The 21,527-nt window shown below is 37.4% G+C and overlaps 1 protein-coding gene across 2 annotated transcripts in view; it reads right to left on the minus strand.

The window, feature by feature from the left end:
* Positions 1–5,350: 5,350 nt before the first annotated feature.
* Positions 5,351–21,527, minus strand: part of ROCK1 (Rho associated coiled-coil containing protein kinase 1) — a 79,325-nt gene continuing 63,148 nt past the window's right edge. For both annotated transcript variants that reach the window (XM_079301246.1, XM_079301247.1), the window contains 7 exons: positions 21,222–21,387; positions 14,747–14,817; positions 12,248–12,336; positions 11,030–11,108; positions 10,655–10,916; positions 9,671–9,878; positions 5,351–5,488 (listed from right to left, as the gene is read on the minus strand). In XM_079301246.1, coding sequence (XP_079157372.1) covers positions 5,485–5,488; positions 9,671–9,878; positions 10,655–10,916; positions 11,030–11,108; positions 12,248–12,336; positions 14,747–14,817; positions 21,222–21,387 — 879 coding nt within the window. In that variant the 3' untranslated portion in view covers positions 5,351–5,484. The remainder of the gene's footprint in view (positions 5,489–9,670; positions 9,879–10,654; positions 10,917–11,029; positions 11,109–12,247; positions 12,337–14,746; positions 14,818–21,221; positions 21,388–21,527) is intronic.

Genomic DNA, 21,527 nt, shown 5'->3' on the forward strand with positions numbered 1-21,527 from the left:
GATGTCTGCAATGGCAACAGCCAGGAGCCTTCAGCATGATAAACCCCAAGTTGTAACACTAAAACCAGTAGACCTGGAGACCTGAATCTCAACTGCTTCCACAAAAACTCATGGTGTTAGGATGTGGTTAAAGAAACCAAAGCAGTGCTTTAACATAAAAAGGAGAGAAAGAGAGAAACATCCCTTCCTTGGGCCCCTCCCAGCTCCCACCTCTAGAAACCCAGTGCTCCTCTGCTGCTTACAGGTGCAGCTGTGAAGAGCTTTTGCCACCATCTGGTTGTTGGCATGTGCATTTCTGGCCATGCTTTTGCCAAAGAGTCAATATCCAAACAAGAAGAATCTTGTCCTTGCTGTTCCTCAAATGTGATTTTTAGTTCCAAAGAGTAAAAGAATGAAATATAAAATGGCCATAGAAATAATCCAAGGTTTGAACATAAACTGTAAGGTGAAAGGCTTAGAAATTTCTGTCTTTTCAGTTTTTTGTGGAAAAGAAGAGCAAAAGTTCATTTTATTGTCCAGTGAAGGGTCCTAGATGGGACAAAGAGGTTTGGGGGAACAAGGATTACATTTCACAGAGAAGCTTCAAAGGGTGTTATGCTGGGATTTTGTTGAATTATGCTATATCTTGAATTAAGATGGAGTTTACTAAAGTGATTTAAGTGTTAAATTGGCAGGCAGAAGTGGTGAATCTTTTGTTACTTAGACTTGCTGAAAGAAACTTTCTAGAGAAGCTTTGGTCCAATTCTAAGGTGAGATCCTGCAGACCATCTATTCAAAAGAGAGCAGATCCCAGCTGCCTGCCTGTAAATTTACATGTGGGCTATCTCCAGCTGAGCATTTTGCTCTTTTTACCAAAAGTGACATATGTAGAGTCACGTTTACTCGTGCCAGCTAAATGGAAGTGGAATGCTCTACAATCTGAATCCTTCCCTTTAGAGAAACCCTTAGCTGATGAGGGCTCAGGCAGTCACAGACCATGCATTTCCAGGATTTGGGAAAGGCACTAGAGGGTGCTGTGCTGAAAGAGAAGAAACGGGGTTTGTATCTGCAGGAAGAACCATCCCGACCTCTGCAAGGTGAAAAATCACTCTCTTTTTCCTCCTAGACTGTGTAGGCCTCTTCCTGCAGTTACAGCTGTGTGCCTTTCTCCTAAAGGAGGGGATCCACAGATGCTGGTTTTCCTGAATCTGACATAAAGGAGTGGTGGCATCAGAAGACAGAGTGCAATCTGCTTGACAATGTTAAAATTGCTAAAGATTGGTTGAACGTTATTAAAGGCAGCTTTTTTATTAATAAAGAGAGGCCCCAGGGAAACCTTAGGTGAGGGCATGGGGACACTGGAAGTGCTTGCCCTGGCTGTATCCCTGGCCTGTGACAGAGCCATCTGACCAGGGCTCCTTCCCCTGCTGAGCTGGTTGGATCCAAAAGCTGGGGCTGTGCCATCAGCACCATAGTGCACGTAGGCCAGCAGGGAGGGTGGCTCTGAGCAAGTCCAGATCTGTTTAGAAAAGGCTTTCAATGCTGTGAAATTCTGAGGAGCACAAGTGGTAGGTGGACACTCAATACAAGCAGGTGCTGAGATACAGCAGATGATGTGGGGAAGGAAACCAACCCCCTTTGCAAGGTATGTTTTAGGCACCTGTGTGATGCCTGGGATAGAACAAAGATTCACTTTAAATAACAGAGACTCAGGACTTAAAATACTGCATTTACATCTCTTGCTTCTTTAAAGGTCAAGATGAGTTACCCTCATTCAATATATCAGCAGGTGCCTTTATTTATGTATATTTTATTTTCTGTGGGGAACATAATGTTCTTGGGAACCTGTCTATCACAGAATGGTTTGGGTTGGAAGGGACCATGAGCAGGGATGCCATTTACTAGATCAGGTTGCCCAGGGCCTCATCCAACCTGCTCTTAGATGATGCATCCACACTCCATTGTATCTGCTATGTGTCTTCAATAAAGAAAACGTAGCAATCCAGGAGATGTTTAAAGTACCAACACCTCCCCATTTTTGTGATACCTCTTCCATTTCAGCAGTTTTCAAACATTTTACATTCTGGATCACAAATGTACATCCAGGGGAAGGAACAAGAACAAAACTCTACCTGCATTTTTTTTTTAATGTTTGTAATTAGTACATTAAAAATATTCCAGCAGAGTTCACCAGCTCAGAGGGAAGCTCAGCTGCTGCCCCCTCCTCTTGCTGCACAATTCCCCATTTGCTTCTGTAAGGAAGTGGCTACTGTGGGAAAATCCCACCTGCGGAGGAAGCTGTATCCTTTTATTACCAGGCTGTTTTGCTACAGTTAGCTACTCTTTCCATTTTCTTTCCTGTAGCCTTCAGTAGAAATAGGGAGGCTTGAAGAGATAATCAGATTTTTCACACTCTACCCATGTCAGTGAACCTAATACAGTTGTAAAAACATGAAAAGGTGGAGGCAAATTAATAAAAAAAATATCATGCATGAATTTGAACTTCTTGATTTCTCAAGCAGCTTCAAATAACAAAATAACAGCATCAGTGAAAAGGCAATCAGGGTGATTTATGATGGTTCTTCACAGCTTACACGTTTCCTACCTCTTGATGACTTTCAGTTGAGATTGCAAGCATTACTTTTCCTAACATTAGAAATGTTTGGCTGCTTCTTTTTATTCCAAGGGTAGCTATTCCTGTAGACAGGCACCTTGCTTCGAGTAAACAAATGCCAACATCAGTTTACCAGAACACACAAACTGTAATTTGCATGTCTAGACTTTATTATTACAGCATTTTAGTTGCAATTTATCCCAGACACACAAGTTAATGTAATTTTACACTTCTTTATGTCTGATGCTGCTTTCCCAAGCAAAATCAGCATTAAAAAAAAAAACTGCAGAACTTCAGAATTACTAAGAAACAGGAAATGCAGTAGGTGCGAATCTGTAGAGCAAAAACCATTTTTCCACAATCCCTCTTTCCCACTAGTCATTAGCTATTCATAGCAGGGCTTATGCTACTTTTCAGATTAATGAAATATGAAATTTGAAGATACTACTTTTTATACTCAAGTATAAAGTTTTGAGCCTGCAGAGGTAGCCAGTTACACATAAAGGAAAGCAGAAAAGCAATCCACAACCTAATCTGACTCTGGAGAGACAACCGGCCCTTCCAACCACCCCAAATTTCCTATTATAATGTACATATTTAAGTAAGATCTTAATCATCTTACTATATTTAATCATCTTACTATATTTTTTCCCTTCCCAGTGTGTGACAGAAGATTAAAGCAGATCATAATTATTCCTTACATTGCCTGACAAGCTTACAGTCAATGTGACTGGTGATCTGGATGTTTGTCTTCAGTGTGCTCCAGCCACAGCTTTGATATTGCTGACATTTCAGATACAGCAAGCTCAACACAGAGGAACTTGCTGAAGTTACATCTGTGGCTACTTCTATTTATCTGTACTTCCCAACTCTGTGACCTTCAAAGGACATACAATCATTTTTGGCCTTACTGCTCTATTGTTCTGCAGGCCTTGGTGGATTAGCCATGGAGATTTATGGACAGCTATCTTGGGATGTACAGGCTGTTCCAAAAAGGCCCAAACAAGCCTAATCCCAAAACTCCCAACAACAAAAATTGCCTTTTCTTCTGAACAGTGTTCACTTCCACAAATAAGTGCAATTAATGGAAGTCCAAACGTGCATCATGGAGGATGACAAGGATCACAAGGCCAGCTCAGGGTGGTGGTTGAATAATAAATATAAATAAGGCTACTACAACAGCAGGCCATGAGAATAAGGAAATGAAAACATTATTTAATATGGTTTTTACTTATTCATGTGGAATAGTAAAAAAAAAAAAAATGCAGCCCTAGGCATTAGGCTACAAATGCACTTGTACTTACTGTCGCAACGTCTGAAAGCTTAGAAAGCTGTATAAGCTGCAGTCAGGAGAAAACATCAGGCAAGTCATTTTCAAAAGGGTCTTTCCATAAATTACTTTATTTCTCATTAAATGAGCACAGAGTCATTACCATATTAATAACAGATATGTTTATTATTACATATCCATCAGTGCGGCTTTCAATACCACTTGAAACATGCAAATCGTCCTAAGGACGAATCAGTTTTCCAGTGCTTCTTATTTAATACACAACTGCAAAGCCATTATAAATTATTGAGGAGGTATTTGGTTAAGAAATAAAATAAAATAAAACCATACTGCCCATACCATGAATGTATTCCTGCTACAAAGCAAGAGTCTGACAGCATTTACTGAAATTCCTGAATTATCCAGAGCTTTTACGTCTTTTTTTTTTTTTTATTGCTTTTTGCATTGCCTACACATCTCTTGGCTTATGAACAAAAATCAGTCTTTCTTTGTAAGAGGAATTCTCACTCAAAGATTGTACTTAATTTAGAAATGGATCTAGCATCTACAATACTTCAACCAATTAAAACTCAGTAAAAACTACTGATATGCAATAGTTTTTTAGAGGTTTCTTTTGTTTAGTTTTAGGTTTCTACATTTATCGACATGGCAATAATACAATTATCTCAAATTAAGGCACTAAAAGAACAATGTAAAACCAAGTAAATGTGTTCTAAGAATAATTTACAGTTCAAACAGTGCATATACTTTTTAAATGTTTGTTAACTTAATGTATGTTATCACTTAAAATTGTAAGGCAATACATTATACAGTAATAGAAATGATGTACCCCAAAATATGCTTCCAAACTCGGTGGTTCTTTTTACTGTTAGTTTCTAATGCCTCTAACAATAAAATAATTCAGTATGGCTTGGCAAAAATGCATAGATTAAAGGCAATTACTTGTTTTCCCCCTTTTACAAACCTGCTGCATCAGTATTTTGTAAAGCATAATGCAAAATATTTAACACTTTGATCCATTCCATAGTGGGTGGTTAGCATTAAGGCTGTAAAGAACTCTGCAGTGAAGGCACTGAAGTTCAAGTGATAAGGCTTCATTTTAAGCTAGTTCTGCAGTCTTCAAGAGCACAACTTAAGAGTCTTGAAAGCAATTGCAGTCCTTCTCACTGAGAAACCTTCCTCTTCTACTCCATTTCATACGCTCACCTTGACATAAATATCCCCTTCACAGGGTTAACAGTCCTTTTCTTGGTACTGGTACGAAGAAAGTTGGCTGCATTTCATTGTGACTGACAGGCTTTTTTAAAAATATCCAAAAGGCAGCACCTTTTTTATACACCTAGCTAAGCTTTATTTGCTTTAACTTGCATTACATAGTAATAATTAACTAATCTACCTTGAGGCAAACCCGCAATTAAACACCCTCAGCGTGCTTTTGTGCCAAAGCAAGGAGGAGACAGTAATAGCAATCTTAACCCTGAAGCCTGTGATAGTTATGTTGAAAGGAACAACAGCCCGTCTGCACTGCTCTGTGTGGTTAAAAAAAGCCCTGTTTCTCTGACTGCATCCCATGAGGTTCCATTAAGCACTGTACATGTGGTTAGCTGGAACAAAGAAGAAAACAGACAATTAATAACAAATATAAAAATTAGCTTCGTAACACTAGTGTGTGTTTGGCAAGAGCCTCAGTGAAGAAAATGCTTTAACAGATTTGTTTTCAATTGACAAGGTACAATACTAATATCATACCTGTATCATCTTCACAAACTGTTCTCAGCTTCAAACAACATTAAGCAGAGAGATCAGACATGATAATATTACTGCAGCTTTATAAGTAAGCAATTAAGAGTCAACAGTCATTGGTGTATTCATGGCAAATGCAAGGTGACCCTCTTTCATCTGCAGGACAAGAAAAGGCTCTCTAGGCTAAGAGCACACACATGCAGTTGCAGAGCTCATCTGATGCACAGGAATTTTGGCTGGTTGGTTGTTTTCCCCTTCAAACATGCATTAACTTGACCAAGTGCCCAACTCAGAGCAGAAGGCCTCAGCTGTGCTAATACAACGTGAATAAATCAGCAGACTGTAAGCTATGAAGTGTTTGATCTTGAAGCAGTACTGCAAATGCCAGCAAGTTCATCATGAAGTTCTGATTCACTGTCATTAGTGATCAGTTATTAAAATGAGGAATAGAACTTAGGATGAACTTTTATATGTGAAGCTCCTTTCAGTGGGTCTGAGACACCTCTCCATGAAGTCAAGAAAGCACTGCCTACCAACTGCAAAGAAAGGTGAGTCAGACCCTGAATGAAATGTACTGAAATGTCTTCAAGCACGTGTTCAAGTCTGTATCCATTCAACAAAACAGTTAATTCCTGCTTACATGGTAGGACTCCATCACCGAGAGCAAGTTCTGCTATACTGTCTGACAAGAGAACAATTTTCACATACTTAGTAAAAGCTAGACATGTATATCCCAAAGAAATCATTGCTGCTTCTTTTCTTTACCACACCTAAGGAAAATGGTGAGGGAAGAGGAGAACCGCAGGGTGCAGCATCTTGACTTCATAGAGGCTGATCCAATAATTGACTGCCTCCTGAGAGGAAAAGAGCCTGCTGTTCCTCATCTTCCTGATCCCAGGAGAGCATCCTCCTACTTACCTGTCCTCAGCTTGGGCAATCACTGCACTTCTCAGTGCATTGATCCACTCACTAGCTACATTTTTTTATAGTCAGGAAACTGAATTGTGTACCTTCATGGAAGGGTCCAAAATGGATCATTTCATGCACTTATCTAGGATCCAAGGACAGAAAAGAAGAAAAGGAAAATGGAGAGGGAAAATCCTCCCCTTTAAGTAGCAACAGGCTGTCAAATGAGCTCAGTTACTGTGCTGAGTTACCAGTTAAGTGTTCAGTACATAAGCTACACTGTGGATTTATTTAATAAGCTAAATTTAAACATTGGTACACTAGAAGTGAATTTTCCTAAAATAAATCCACCACCTCTTCTTTTTAAACACAGAGGACAGAATAAGTACTGGTATCAAGGCACAAGCTGGGCATAGTCCATCACAGCAGTACTTGTCTAGTTCATAGATAGAACTCACAAAAAAATTTGTCTGAGAAAGCCACAAAAATGTCCACAGTATAACTGCCAGAATGAAGAGCTCCAACCTGGCCTTTTTCTATTGCTTCTTTGCTCAGTGGAACTCTGAATCTTTTCACTGTTTGCTCGCATTGCTCTGCAGGTGCCGTGCAGGCCCCACTACACCCCAGTCAATCCAGTCTCAGCTGTCTGATGGGGACAGAGTGTGTCACAAAGACACCCAAGGTCTCCTTGAGCATCAGGGAGATGCTGCAAGGGCCCCCACCTGCCTCTTGCAGACATCTCCAGGCAGCATGACAGGCAGGAGCACACACATACCCAGCACTCCTGCTGCTCAAGTGCTTTGCCTCTCTAAATGGCTTAGGCTCCATAGGACTCTTTCTCCACAATCAATGACTACAATATGCAGCATTTAAACAGAGTTTCTTATAATTGATTACATGTTCTAAGAAGCTCTGTCAGTCTTTGACATCATCAAGAAGCAAGATATCAGTTATGTCATAGAGTTCACTGATGGATTTGGGGCCAGTCTAGAAAAGTAATGTAAATGTTAACTGTTTGATCCATGTCACAGATAAATTCAATAAGCTAAAGAGATAAGATACCATGCAGCTATTAACTTCTGAATTGACAGAAGATCTAAGAGCTTTATTTCTTCCCAAGAACTTGGAAGATCTCCCAATTTAAGAAATTGGTTCTTCTCCCATAAGAGTGTGCATGAAAGCTAGTTATTAGAGCTACCAGAGGCTCTCACAAGGATAAACGGAGAGCATACCTGGAATGCAATTCAAAAAGTCTTTTGGAAGAGAAAGTCTACAATTCTAAACATCTAAATGTGAAATAAAGAAGTATGCACTATCCTTACCAAGGCAGGGATCAGCAGGGGTGAGGAAAGAAATCTGTACACTCAAGAACTGAGGATTATTTTTAAAATGTACTATCAGTATCTTTCAAGTATTGTTTTAGATTATCCAATTACCACATCTTAAAGATGCAAGTAAATGACACATTAAAATAATTATTTCCAACCCCGCTAGCTAGTTGGTTGGTTTAGGAGGAATTAGTTGTTCTGTTTGTTTTCAGGTCTTTTTTACTGTCCAGAGCACTCTCTTTTCAAAAGATCCTTAATGCTGAAGATGCTACTATTTAGTAGCCCATCCCTGATTTTATAGTCTTTTAAACACAGTTTATTCCTGTGTGCTTTTCCACTGTGCTCACCCTTGTTTTCCACAGATTTTTACAGTGAAGACTGTAAGGAAACACTGCTCACTTCCCAGGAAATCTCCCCACAATCAGAAGTGCTTCTGTATTTCAGAAGTTCAGCTTGATTAGGTGCTGATGCTGAAAACTGCAAAATTACACCACACTTCTGTTGCATTCCTACCATTTGAACTGTAACTGGTAAATTCAGACTTTGTTCAGCATTTGTGACTATGGCTTCTCTCCCAAAGCCTCTGACTCTGTTACATGTTCTTAACTGCTGGTTAAGCAGTTAAGAAAACTGCTAACACAGTTTTCTCTTTATGCCCTTCTCCTCATGCTGTTGCATGATCTCTAACACCAAACTGCCCATAACACCACTGATTTTTATACTGGCAGCTCTGTATTTGAGGCCAAAAGTAATTTTCTGATATGGGATTATCTTGAAGGCCTTTACTGACTGTATTACTATCTCATAACTATGATCCCTGGGAGTGTTCAAGACCAAAGCTGGATGGGGCCCTGAGAAACCTGATCCACTCTGGTAGGGTGAATTGGAACTAGATGATCTTTAAGGTCCCTTCCAACCCAAACCATTCTATGACCACTTATGTTCTAGGATGGAAGTCTTAGGGACAAGAAAATCAACACCCTTTTTATCTTTCATATTTTTTCTCTTCTGTTCCCTTCAAGAAGGATGTTTCATTATATACTCCACATCTCCTTATATGCAAAAATCTGCTTTTATTGCATTTCATACAAGGAATGTCTGATAGCCTTGCCAACCTGAGAATACTCTTTCCTTACTGAGACACTAGTTTCCACTCCATACTGTCAATTCAATTGGTTATTTGGGGACAAAATGTACTGTATCAGGAAACTAATAAAGGTTAAAAACAGGTTACAGTAACCTAAGCATTAAAAAAGTGTAATTTACACCATGGCTTGGTTAATGCATTGGGTCACAAATTGTTTACAAAATCGACTGCTGAGATAGAAGACAACTGGGAAGAAGTAAGCAGGGAGAAAGAATGGAATTAATACTTAACTGGGCTCACAATGACAGAATTGGCCTAACAGCAGATACAATCTGTAAGTTCCTCATTTCAGCTCCATTTGCAGAAGACTTCTAGTGTACATGAGCTCTGAGTCAATCATGGGATTGATTGATGGGATGACTGTGGACCACCCTTGCTGCTAAATGCCTTGCCTTTGAACAGGGAAAAAAAATGCAACCAGCTCCCTTCCAAGCACTGGCAAGCCAGGTACCACCTCCTTTCCAAATGTGAAGAACCGATAAATTTACCATAATAACAGGAGAATTCTTCTCCTTCCTTTGGGATTTAAGCAAAGCTTTAGATCAGCAGTTCAACAGCCATAACTACGGAACTATTCACAATTTCACATGGAATAGGACTTACAAACTGAGTTGGTTTTTTTTAGCCAAGAAGATCTGTAGCTTTTGAAGCTTATTTCTCACCTAGTTTTTCCAGAAGTATTTTTAACAACTTTTCGGAATGACTGGTTTGCTGAGGACCTTGTAGACAAAGTTCTAGGAGAAGCACGAACAAAAGTAGATGGTGGTGTCTTAGGGATCTTCTTTACTAAATGTGTCACCCACTTCTTCTGTTCATCTTGACAGGATGCCAACAAGAGCAAGTCTCTTGCTGAAGTTACATCGTAACTCACTACAAGGAAAAGGAAGGAAGATGATTAGTGAAAACCAGGGCTCCTTATCAAAGTAAGAGTTATGACACACCAACTGTGCCACTGGAAGGAATAATGGCACCTATAACATTCTTGTATTGGGTTTGTTTATATACTTTTGGAAGACAACAAACAGTAGAGAAAATTATTAATATAATGTTTTTCACGATTTGTCATTCTGCATTAAGATTCTTGAGTCTAACATGAATATTTGAGAAATGAGAAACTTACACTAATTATGATTTTAATAAGCTAGGAAGTTGTGTGGGTGCCTTATGGCCAAGTTCCAGAGTATATACCCTGAATGCTCCACTTCACAGCAGCACAAAGAAGAAACTTTTACTCCAGTCTGTGAGGTGGCTGAAGAACCACTCTGCAAGGTCTCAGCAGAGCTTGCTGATCCAGCCACTGCAATTGTCCCTAGCATGGATCAGGTAGAAGTGCAGATGGAATAGTGTGGGCACCAAGGAGCTGCCCAGTACTTGGGCACAAATCTCTAGGGAACCTTGTGCTCTCAGGGCCCTCAGCAGAGCTCCATCAGCTAGTTCCACCACCATAGGCCTCCCTACAGAGCTTTGCTGAGCTGCTTGTTCATAAGCAGTGTAACAGCCTATTGCTTTAATAGCAACTTTCACATCTAAAATAATAGAGCTTTATTTATAAGTGTAATTTTAAACTGAAGTGCTTTTATTTATCTCCAGTAGTTTAGCAAGTTTGGCTTAACCACACAGAGAATACAGAACAGAAAAAACCATACCTTTGCATGGTGCAATTAATTCCTCCTTTTTATCCAAGTGGTCTCTGTGGCACTTCACATGGCATCTTCGACATTCTAGGGCAGGAGGGGGTTTAAAGACATGCCAGAGAGGTTTGGCACAGGCCTCACAGTTGGCTGGAAAGTGGTATAATGTGGGAATAAATTCATGGCCTTTGTGATTTAGAAAATTTGTCTTCTCTGCCGGCTGTACTGGTTCTACCTCCAAATCCTTTCTGCATTCCCCCTCATTAGCATAGAGAATCTGAAAAAGAACATTATTGTGTTATTGTTGATGCACCAAGTACTTTTGTACCCTTTTCAAAGAAGCCACCACTTTTTCAATAGAGTTAAATAGAAGAATATACTTCTTTTTACCTGGAATATTTTAGGAATTTCTTCAGTTTCAGCTCTATATACATCTCCTTGAGTTACAGGTCGGACATGAAACAGCTTACTAGATTAGAAGAAACATGAATCAGAAAATGCTAAAAGGTTGTGCATGGTTCTGAACAATTTTCAAACTACTTTGAAGTTCCTAGAAATTATGCAAGCAACACAACCTACTTCAACACTGCAATAAGATTTTAGGAACTAATTCATAAACCATATAGATTTTGTCTACCTATGCAAGACTAAAATATTTCACAGCATGGCAAGAGGGTTATCTTACAATGGAATCAAGATCCATTGTAGTAAATTTACTTAAGATAAAGGCTTTAAAATACTTCCTCAAAACACTAGGAAGTTTAACATTATTGCTGGAAAAGCTTAGTGAAAACCTAAATGGAAGTAACCATAATAAGTAGAATACTATCCAGTAGTTTTTTACTAAATCATATTATGGCTTCATGAACAATCTATGTCAAAACATCACAAAAGAAAAACTGGAGCACCAGTTGTTGAAAATACTATTTAAATTGGAACAAACAGCATCTTATACTGGGTCAAGACTCTAAGTCATCTCTCCCAACATCCTGTTTTCAACAGTAGCTGTAGCAGATGTTTATAAAAAGAGAGTACGAAACAGTTCAAAGAGAAAATAACTTTTCCTGGTTATGAGCAATTGGCAGCTTAAACACTTCCTGAGTTTGAGATTCCTTCCAGACCACTGTATTTTTTAGTCCCTGATACATCTATTCATGAATTCTAAAACCTTTTTTCAATTACTATTTTGTAAGATCCCATAATGTTAATCAGCTGTTCAAACATCACAGTTATGTACCAGAGAGGGGCTTCAGTGATATTTGACATAGTTTTCCTCAAGTATAACCAATGCAAAGTAATCACAATTAATGTATTTTATCACTTTAAACAGAAAACACCTGGAGAAGTTAGAAATGCTTTGGACTAGAACAGCAATGATCCTTTCTCTTTTTCTCTAACTTTTATCTATCATAGGACAAAGAAAAAGTACTGTCAAAGTTCTGTTAATGGTATGCTGAAATACAGAGAGACAGACATTTTCCAACCAGTATGGGAAATTAAAAAATTATTTATAGACTTTTTATTTCAAGCTTCTGGATTTGCTATCTGCTATTTCACACATAACACTCTTGTCAATTTGTATCCAAAACTAACAATGGCTTTACTTACTCTATATCTAGTACCATAGATGGATTAGACTGGTCCTTGTCTTTTTCATCATTGTAGAACAGTATCTTTTTACTGCTCACCACAACATACTGTGGAAAGAAAGGGTAAAACAGTTGAAATTGCATTTTAAAAAGCAATTATTTATCCTAATATACTCCCACATGCACATAAAAAGCCAGAGTAAATGAAAAGTTTCAAAAATGATCCTGAAGGTAGCTAAGCTATGGAGGGCTCTGCATTGCTACAGTTGCAGTGACGGTATTGTCACTAGATCACTCTAAAATGCTTGTGATGACTTTGCAAGTCCATCTGTACACACACTCACAAATTTCAGTTCTACTGGAAGGTTACTATGAAATTTACTGAAATTTACTCACCCCTTTCTAACTTAAGCTAAATAACTCAGAGGGCATGGGGCAAAAACATTAGTGCTACTGACATCTGAGTCAGAAATGCAGCAGCTCAAGTTGTAACACCTCAGGCATAAATCCAGCTACACTCCTAATGTAATTTTGCTTTTCCTTTAAATTAATCTGGGCATGCCTATAACTGAGGTTGCATATACCTCCTACCTTCACAAAACTCAAACTGCAGAAGAATTTGGAAGAGAAGCATCTGAGGAGGCTGACTACCTGCCAGCTTGTTTCAGCTACAGTACAACAGCTCAGCCAACAGAATGCACACATGAGTGAACATAATCGCTCACAACTGTGTCCAACTGATATGAACCTCAGCTAGTTAAGGAACTTCATCAGCACAATTTATTTCATGACTGAGCCATCCATCCTGCAGCTCGAATTCCTCCAAAGTGTGAGCGCATTCAAACTAGCAAAGTGTGAATGGTTTAACTGCCTAAAACATCTTGAGGCAAGTAAATATGCCTATACTGAGCATGCCTGAAGAAATTCTGATAGTCTTTCACTGGAGAATCCACATTTATCAGGAGTTTAAAATTTCAGTTGTCAGAGAATGCAAAAATAATCTCAATTTTTACAAAACAACCATCAAAGAGTGCTAGAAGCATCCTGACAGACAAATGACAGAGCATTTTATATAATCCAGAACAGAACAAAGCTACCTGATTGTGCCAGGTACAGTCAATTCTCTAACAAGAGGATTCAAGTAGCCAAACAGATCTATAGGAAGCATCTGCCATTTGGTTTTGTTCCTGGTGGTGAACACCTTTTCTGTGAAGGGTAAAGCATCTTCTCTTTTCTGTATACTCTTGCTATTAATATTGCTGGTTTTATTGTGCTTGTCTTAGTCTTGCTTTGTGCTTTCAGTAAATTGTTAATTCAACCCATAAATTCTGCTTTTGTTCCTCCCTTGCCTGAAGGGGTGGGGGGAAGGTGGCTGGCCATTAGTTGAAATAAGGCAGAACTTACCACTCACTCCCAGCAGGCCAGAATAGGTGGTGGGTTTACCTTACAGACAAATCACCAGGGTCTGATATTGATGTAAAAATAGGCAGGTCTGGAACTCAAACACTTGGGACTGTATAAAGAAGGCCATGGAAGCCCATTGCAAATAGCAGATTCAAAGGAGGAGTATAGCAGCTAAAGGCCCAATACAAACACTCAAGTGCTTCTTTGACAGGAATGAATCCCTTCTCCTTTAAATTTTACAGGAATCACTTCCAGCTGTTGTAGAATGTGAATGTAAATAAGAGAATTTGAGAAATACCTTTCAACAGGAATCAGAAAGGTACTTCAAAAGTGTCATGAGTAACTCAGTAATTCCCAGTAGCAGTCTTTGAATATAAGGAAGATGAAGCAAAAAAAATGTTTCATACAACTAGCTTTTAAAAAAATAAAAAAATTCTAGAGAGCATGTTCGCTTTCATATTTAGTTGTACTAGAAGATGTTAAAGGGAGAAACTGAAAGCCAGAAAAGATAATCAGAAACTGGTTCTAAATATCTCAAATTGAACACTGGATGTTTCAAAGAACCAGATCTTAACTTTTGCAGAGGCAAAACAAGACTTCTTTATTTGGAGTGGGAATTCCAGCACAGAGATCCAATTTCTGAAAGTAAATCAGTTCTTTTTAAGACAAACAGATCATTTAAAGGTATGGGAGACAGAAACATCCTTGGAAATCACGTGTGGCAAGTTACAGTGTGATGCACTCTTCCATGACCTTCAGAACATTTAAGTGTGGTATTTCCTATTCTGTGCTGCCAAGTTGCACAAAGAGGTTCTTTTTCAGTAACAGAATTATAAAGATGCTTACTCAAAGAAGAAATGTGATTTTCGATGGTTCCAAGATGCTCATTGTAAAGCATTTCCTCCCGTGTTGTAAATTTGTACAATGTCATTACTAAAGATTTCATACTGAGCTTGAATTTTCTTGGGTTTTTTTTTTTCAACAATGTACATACACTAAACTACTCTGAATTATTTTGTTTGTTTCCTAAATATGAGTTGTAAAACAAATTTACAACATGCCTAGAAACCTTTCCAAGGAAATTCAGGAAGAAAGAAAAAAAAGGCATTTGTACCTGTTTTTTCCAGCCATGCCGCCTTATATTTCCTTTGTTTGGTACTGAAAGCCAACCTTCAAGTCTTGATTCTGGTTTTAAAAAATGCATATTTAATAATTTTGTGTATTTATAATAATAAAAGAGAATAGCACAAAAGCAAACTACCGCTAGAAAGGAAGATGTACTACATGCAGTAATGGGCAATTACCTATTCAGCAAAGCAGAATAAAAAGCACAGCTAAATAAAATGAAGGTATAAGCATTTAATTCATGCTTCATCACAAGCCAACATCTGATTACACAGTTACTGCACAATAAAAGTAAAGCTGTTTTCCTTGATGCCAACATCTAACACTGTATGTAAATAGTTTGCAAAGAGCCAGGCAGGAAAGACTTTGCTTTGAAAATATATTACAGTTTAAATTAAGAGATTTTCAATGTAAACATAATTTAACATTCAGAGGGGCTACATGAAAATACTCAGAAGGAAGATGCAGGAAGTAAAACAAATCAGATCCACATTTTCCACAGGAAACAAAAAAGGAGAGAGAGCACAAGAGCAAGCAAAGCTACATGGGTGTCCCATTACTCACAGAAGATAAGTATAGGAGATAATTAAATAAGGAATGCAGGAAGAATCAACTAGATATAAAGAATAAGAGACAAGTGTTTTACTCAAATTTTCAGTGAAAAATTCTCTGAAGAGAAATGTATACCCTATTTTCCCACCAATAAACTATTGAAATAATTCAGCATGATACAAAAAATGACCACAAGAAAATTAGCATTCTGCCTAATGTGGACTGTTGATTTAAAAAGCCCTTCCAGATAACTGAGAGTGGTTTCTAAAAGTTAAAATTATGAAGCTAGGTAATAGCAGCACTGAAAACTTGATTAAGTTAAAATTTTCTGAAACATTCTCCACAACTATTTATATTCTGAGGAGCTACTGGTTCCTTTTGTTCTTCAGGAATAACTCTATCTGAGGTGTATCCCAGCAAGCACTGAAATGCATTTAAATGTATAAAAGTTATTGTCCATATGTTATGCTATGTAGAATTACAATGGGACTGACAGCCTGGCAAGGCATTATAATTAGGCATGTTAAAGCCCTTCCCACATTTGCCTTACAGCAGACAATATTTAGAAATGGAATACACTTAGGAATATGGGACCATTTCCTATAATTTCTTCACACAGAATAGCTTCAAAATACTGGAGGATCACTGAATTACTGATACCAACTGGAAGAAAAGCATGTTAGCAGAATTCATTCCAGTAAGAAAAATTCCCAGAAAAATGAAGGAAATTTGTACCTTCCTGCCTTCTTACATCTGCATAAGAACTGTGGGGACTGGGGGGTAGGGATCCCCACACCCCTCAAACCCTCTGCTATCCCAGACTCTCCCCAGCTATTGATATTCTGTAGCTTGGGAAAAAAAACATCCTATTTCCTCTATGTCTACAGGCCTCACAAATAATGCTTACCTTGTTTTGAACACTTTGATTAATTTTTACATTAAGAGAAGATTCTTCCATATTTGGAAATTACAGAAACATCCTAAAACTCAGGTTTCCATTGCAAAACAAAGTGACGAATTAAAGTGAATTAAGTGATAAAGAACAAAATATGGGAGACTGATGTTCAAAAGGAATATAGGAAGAATGACTCATTAAAAATCATAAAAAGCAGTGTCTGTTGAAATTGTGGTATATGAAAATTTGGAAAGATCCAATAATGATGAATTTTAAAAGAAGCTTATAGGGACAGCAGAAGTTTTTCTAGGTTCCCTTCTATTTCAGCATGTTCTGAAAACAATTTCAAAATAAGCAGAAAGTAAATGAGGTATTTCAAATGAATCCGTTGACATTCTTTTCTGTCTACTACAAATCTATTTTAGGGAGAAAATTCTATTTGAATGAGAGATGATTTCTGAGCTGTGAATAACATCTTGCAGTTGAAAGTAACAGTTTCCAAATGTACTCCTTTTCAACAAAGCTAAAATTCGTCTGGAACCAAATGTACTCTTGAAAGGGTAGATGGGCTCTCCTTCCAACCTCACCACAAAGGTTCCTCTCAAGTAATATTTATAGAGCATTTTCATTTCTCTTCATGGACTTAGATAGAACAACTGCAAATGCTCATCTGGCCATTTCACAAATATCTGATCCAGAAGACTAATATTTATGAGTGTTCTGATTAAGTAATTAAGAAAATATGGGCTATCTTGACTTTAAAAAACATCTTCTATTCCTGTCTTTAAAAACAGGCTCAAAACTATTGCCTGACAACTTCTCTGTATTTTGGAAAGAACACCAGAATTGATAGCTCACATTTGCAATCCAGAAAGTCCAAGATAGGCCACAAAAATATCTATGGCTAGCTGGATCTGAATAGGATATAAAGAAATAATTCCATAAAGGCTACAGATCTTGTGGTTATTTCTGTATATATTTTATATGTGTATTTGCATTCTAAACATTTTTATGGCTAGTATACCATGATTCACTGAGGTTCAGTATGGTAAGAGTTCTAACCATACAACTTCAATAAAATCACACAAGACAACCATGACTGTACTGCTTTACAAGACTTTTTGTTGTTCTGGAGCTAAGTAATGTGGGTGTTTTCATGAACAGCAGAGCATCTCTTTCCAATGTTCAAGAATTCCTACTCCTAAGAGTCTTCCACAGCAATCAAAAATCTGGAGATACTATCTTGCCAATTCTTTCTATTCTTCCAATTTGGTTTTTTTCTTCTGCAGACTGCCTTACTACAATTTCATGTGAATTTCACCAAGGATTTCTGACTGGATCTTGCTTTGGGATTTATTCAGGTTTATTCAGGCTACTTGCAGGTACTGCAGGAAGTCCTGAGTCCAATAAAATTGCTGGCTTAAATGCTCTGCATTTATTATTCCATCCTATCTTTGCACAAAACATGATTTACAACGTGCTGTAAACTTTTATGTGCTGCAGTTAAACCTGTAGGACAGCTCAATTACTTAAATGATCTTGCCAATCTGATGAAAAGAAGCAATTCACAACAGGTTAGGTGCCCTATAACAATAAGGAATAAAAATCCTTATGTTCCATCTTGGCAAAGAAGAATTCTGTTTACAATCATGCAAGTATGAAGACTCAGTCCAGCCAGGAGGAAGAGGCATTCACCATTTAAAAGCAATACCTCAGCTGTATCAGCAAGGACTCTGTTAACACTGGGGACACCAATTGAGATCTGAGCTGCTATCTGAATCAATAATCAGAAGTGAGTTACCAAACATGCCTAGAATTGAATACAAGGAAAAGCCTTCATCCACATTATGATCTTTCCCATGTAAGTAAGCAGAAGCCTGAATTATCTAAAGGGGCCAATCTCCACCTTGGGAGAATGTAAGCTGTCCTAGGAGCTACCAGAATTTGTGGGAGTATTTAGGTCAATAGCACACAGAAAACACCTCCAAGTGAAATGCAGCTGTAAGTGTGCTACAATGTGATTTCTCTGTGTCTATTTCTAAATAGAGAAATCTTTTTCCTTAAAATTTTTGAAGTATAAAAATTTTTCTCAATTAAACCAGAGACTGTCCATTGCCAGAAGCATGACCGTGGAATCATTCTTTTATACATGCTTATATTATTTTGTATCTTTATTTTTTTCCCTGGTGATGTTTTTATTGTGACAGGAAAAAGAATAAATCATACTGTAATTACTTACTATAAAAGTCAACCATTTATTTGCTTAAAAGGAGTCTCTTTGTCTTAAGAACTGGTGCACCAGCTAGAAAATCCTATTGACTTTTCATCACATCCAGCTCTTAAACAAGATGCTATTCAAGGTGCTCTGAAGGAATAGCCACGTTTGAGCCATGGAAGCAATGGGAACTTTGCACACAGTTTAAGACAATCAACATCATACAACAAAACTGTAGCAAATGAGCTGCTGTAATATGTCACCTTCTGTTTTATACAGTAATTATTTGGTTTGCAGAAAAAAAAAACCTATGTGTTGGATAATTTCCTCTTTCTGTGGCATGGGCTCTTTCTACTCTGAAGTCTGGCTTTTTTTTTTCATCTTTATAATGCTACTGCACTCCTTTTTTGCCCTCTGCTTGGCTTTGACAAGTGTGTGAAATTTGACTGCACTAAGGTCACTTAATCTCTTTTAATTACCAAACTGCTTCTTATTCAGATCTTGATCAACCCAGAAACTCACTCAAAAAAACAAAAAGAAAAAGGCAGCATGTAGGGACATGATCTAAATCTAGAGAAGTCCTAATAATATGTATTAGAGGTCCTATAGAGGTCCTACCTGTATCACACAGTAAAACCAGCAGCACACTGCAGTAAAAACCAGAGGCATGTGTAGAAAAAAGGGCAAAAAAGAAAAGAGAAATGAAAGGCTAGCAAAAAAGAAAAAGTAGAGGGCTAGTAAGTAGATTCCTCATTCAAGAATACTAGAACTTCCAGTAACTGTGATATTCTAATTAACAATGGAAATTAACAGCTGACTTGAAAAGAACTTGCACAGAGTGAAATTTCTCAAAATGGAAGTGACAGGTTATACAGCCAAAAGCCTGACTACACACATCTCCAGAGGTAAAACTGAAAACAACCTTCCTTAATGGGGTAAAAAAAGAGCTTTTTCCTACAGTCCATCCAAGATGTGAGACACAATGGGGTCATACTGACACACTATTGCCCTTAAGAAAAAAAATAGGGAAGGTATTCATGGCCAGATGGAGACATTTGTGTTTTCCATGTAATTAATACACAGCAGCCATCAAACGAAAATGGCTGAAAAAGGAAGTGAGGAAGTTCAAAACTACTGTTTTGGGTAGAATAAATCTGGTCTGTTTTGTTATAGAAAAAAACTCTAAAGCTCTCTATTTAAAAGACTTCAGAAATTTTCTGCTACAATTAAGAACTATACTCTTCTTCAATTATGAGACACTTAAAGACAACAAGGCCTGACTTTAATTTGTAATTTGAGGGGGGGGAGAAATCACTTTAACAAGCAAACCCCCCAGACTTCTTTTTTATACCTGTTAAATGGAATACACTCAAAATGAGTATCTAAGAGAAAAACTCTTGAGAAGCACTGATACTTCAGAAATACCTGAAGGAATTCCTAGAAGGTGACAGCTAAGAAATAAAATGTTCCTTAACCAATCAAATAACTGTAAGAATTTCCAATGGGAATTTGCCTTGCAGATGCTGTCAAAAGCCAAAATCTTGACAAGAGGAACATTTACAGACCAAACTCCAGAGAGCGAAAGACTTCTTAAACAAAATGCAAGTTGTGAAGGAAAAGACTACCATTATCTGAACAAAAATCTATTCTAAAATGAAATTCATTACAGTATTAACTAAAAATAAAGATCTAAAAATACACTAGGGGAAGATAGGAAACAAAAACAGACACAGAAAGGAGTAACTACATCAAAACATATACTAAGACTGATAACCTACCTGAAATTTCAATCACTCTAAGACTCCTGGAAAAACTCTAGAATGTGGCAATTTGAGCAGCATGAAGTGCATTAACAGGAAAAGACACATCTAAAATTATTCTATTTACTTTTATCTGACTACTCATCCACTGAAGTCATAAAATATTCAAAATAATATTCTGGTATTATATGTCTAAAAATATTTTTCTACAATGAAATTGAGATGCATCAAAATATATAAAAAATTTCACAGTGAATTCTAAAAATTACTTAGCCGTATAAAAAAAGATATACCTAGCTATGATGTATGATGTATGGAAATTGTCAAGCACACCTGATTACACAAAACATTTTTTTCCTGTATTGAGAGATACAGAAGTGGATCATATGGAACTACTAACTGATTATACTTTTCAGTCATTGGGGAAAGGGAGAGGTAAATAACTAACCAGTCTAACAGTGGGTCTCAAAATACAGTGCCTGGTACTGACACATGGAAATGGCTGGCTATACTGTATTATATGTTCTTATTTCAATCTGCTAAATCAGAGTACAAAACAACCATAAATGTATTATGGAAATTCCTCCAATTATTTTTCACATCAGCAACTAATGCCAGTTGTCACAGAGGTGCAACATGACTAAGAAGAGATAAGATCAAGACAATTTTGCATGCAAGATACTGAACACAATCATGATGTTGTAGTAGTGTTGGCTTTGTCTTCTATTCACCAAATACTGTACATTGTAATCACTGTACTTGAAAAACAAGAGATGTAAAGATACTCTTTCCTCAGAAGTGCATATAAACAAAGCTAATGCCAAGCTATACAGTGGCAAGTGTGATGTGAGAAAAAGTTAAGACTTAAATATGAGCAACTAAGGGATAAAATTTAAAATAAAACAAAGAAAGAAAGGAAGTAGAGATGTGATACAGAATTAGACAGCCAGATTTTAAGAGGCAGTAACTTGTTTGAAACAATATCTTCCAAAACTATGTGTATGCAACACAGCCAAGTAGTTCAACTCAGCTTTTCTCATACCTGAAAGATTTCCATCCATTTCATCTGTTGGAAGACTGGCAACACTGGTAGAATCCATTCCTTGCTGGAGGTCCATGATTTTCCTTCGTAGTTGTTCTATGTCACTCTCTTTACTATCCAGCTGCATCTGGAGCTCATTCCTGTATGTAGATTCTTCTGCTAGTTGCTGTATTTATATACACATGCATAGTTATTGTCTTACCAAAAAACATGGCAGCCAAATATTTTCAAAACAAAACTCATATATATATATATATATATATATATATATGTATTCCACAATGTGATGAAAAAAAAACCAACTAT

This window comes from Erithacus rubecula (assembly GCF_903797595.1).
Source record: "Erithacus rubecula genome assembly, chromosome: 3".
NCBI classification, from domain to species: Eukaryota; Metazoa; Chordata; class Aves; order Passeriformes; family Muscicapidae; genus Erithacus; species Erithacus rubecula.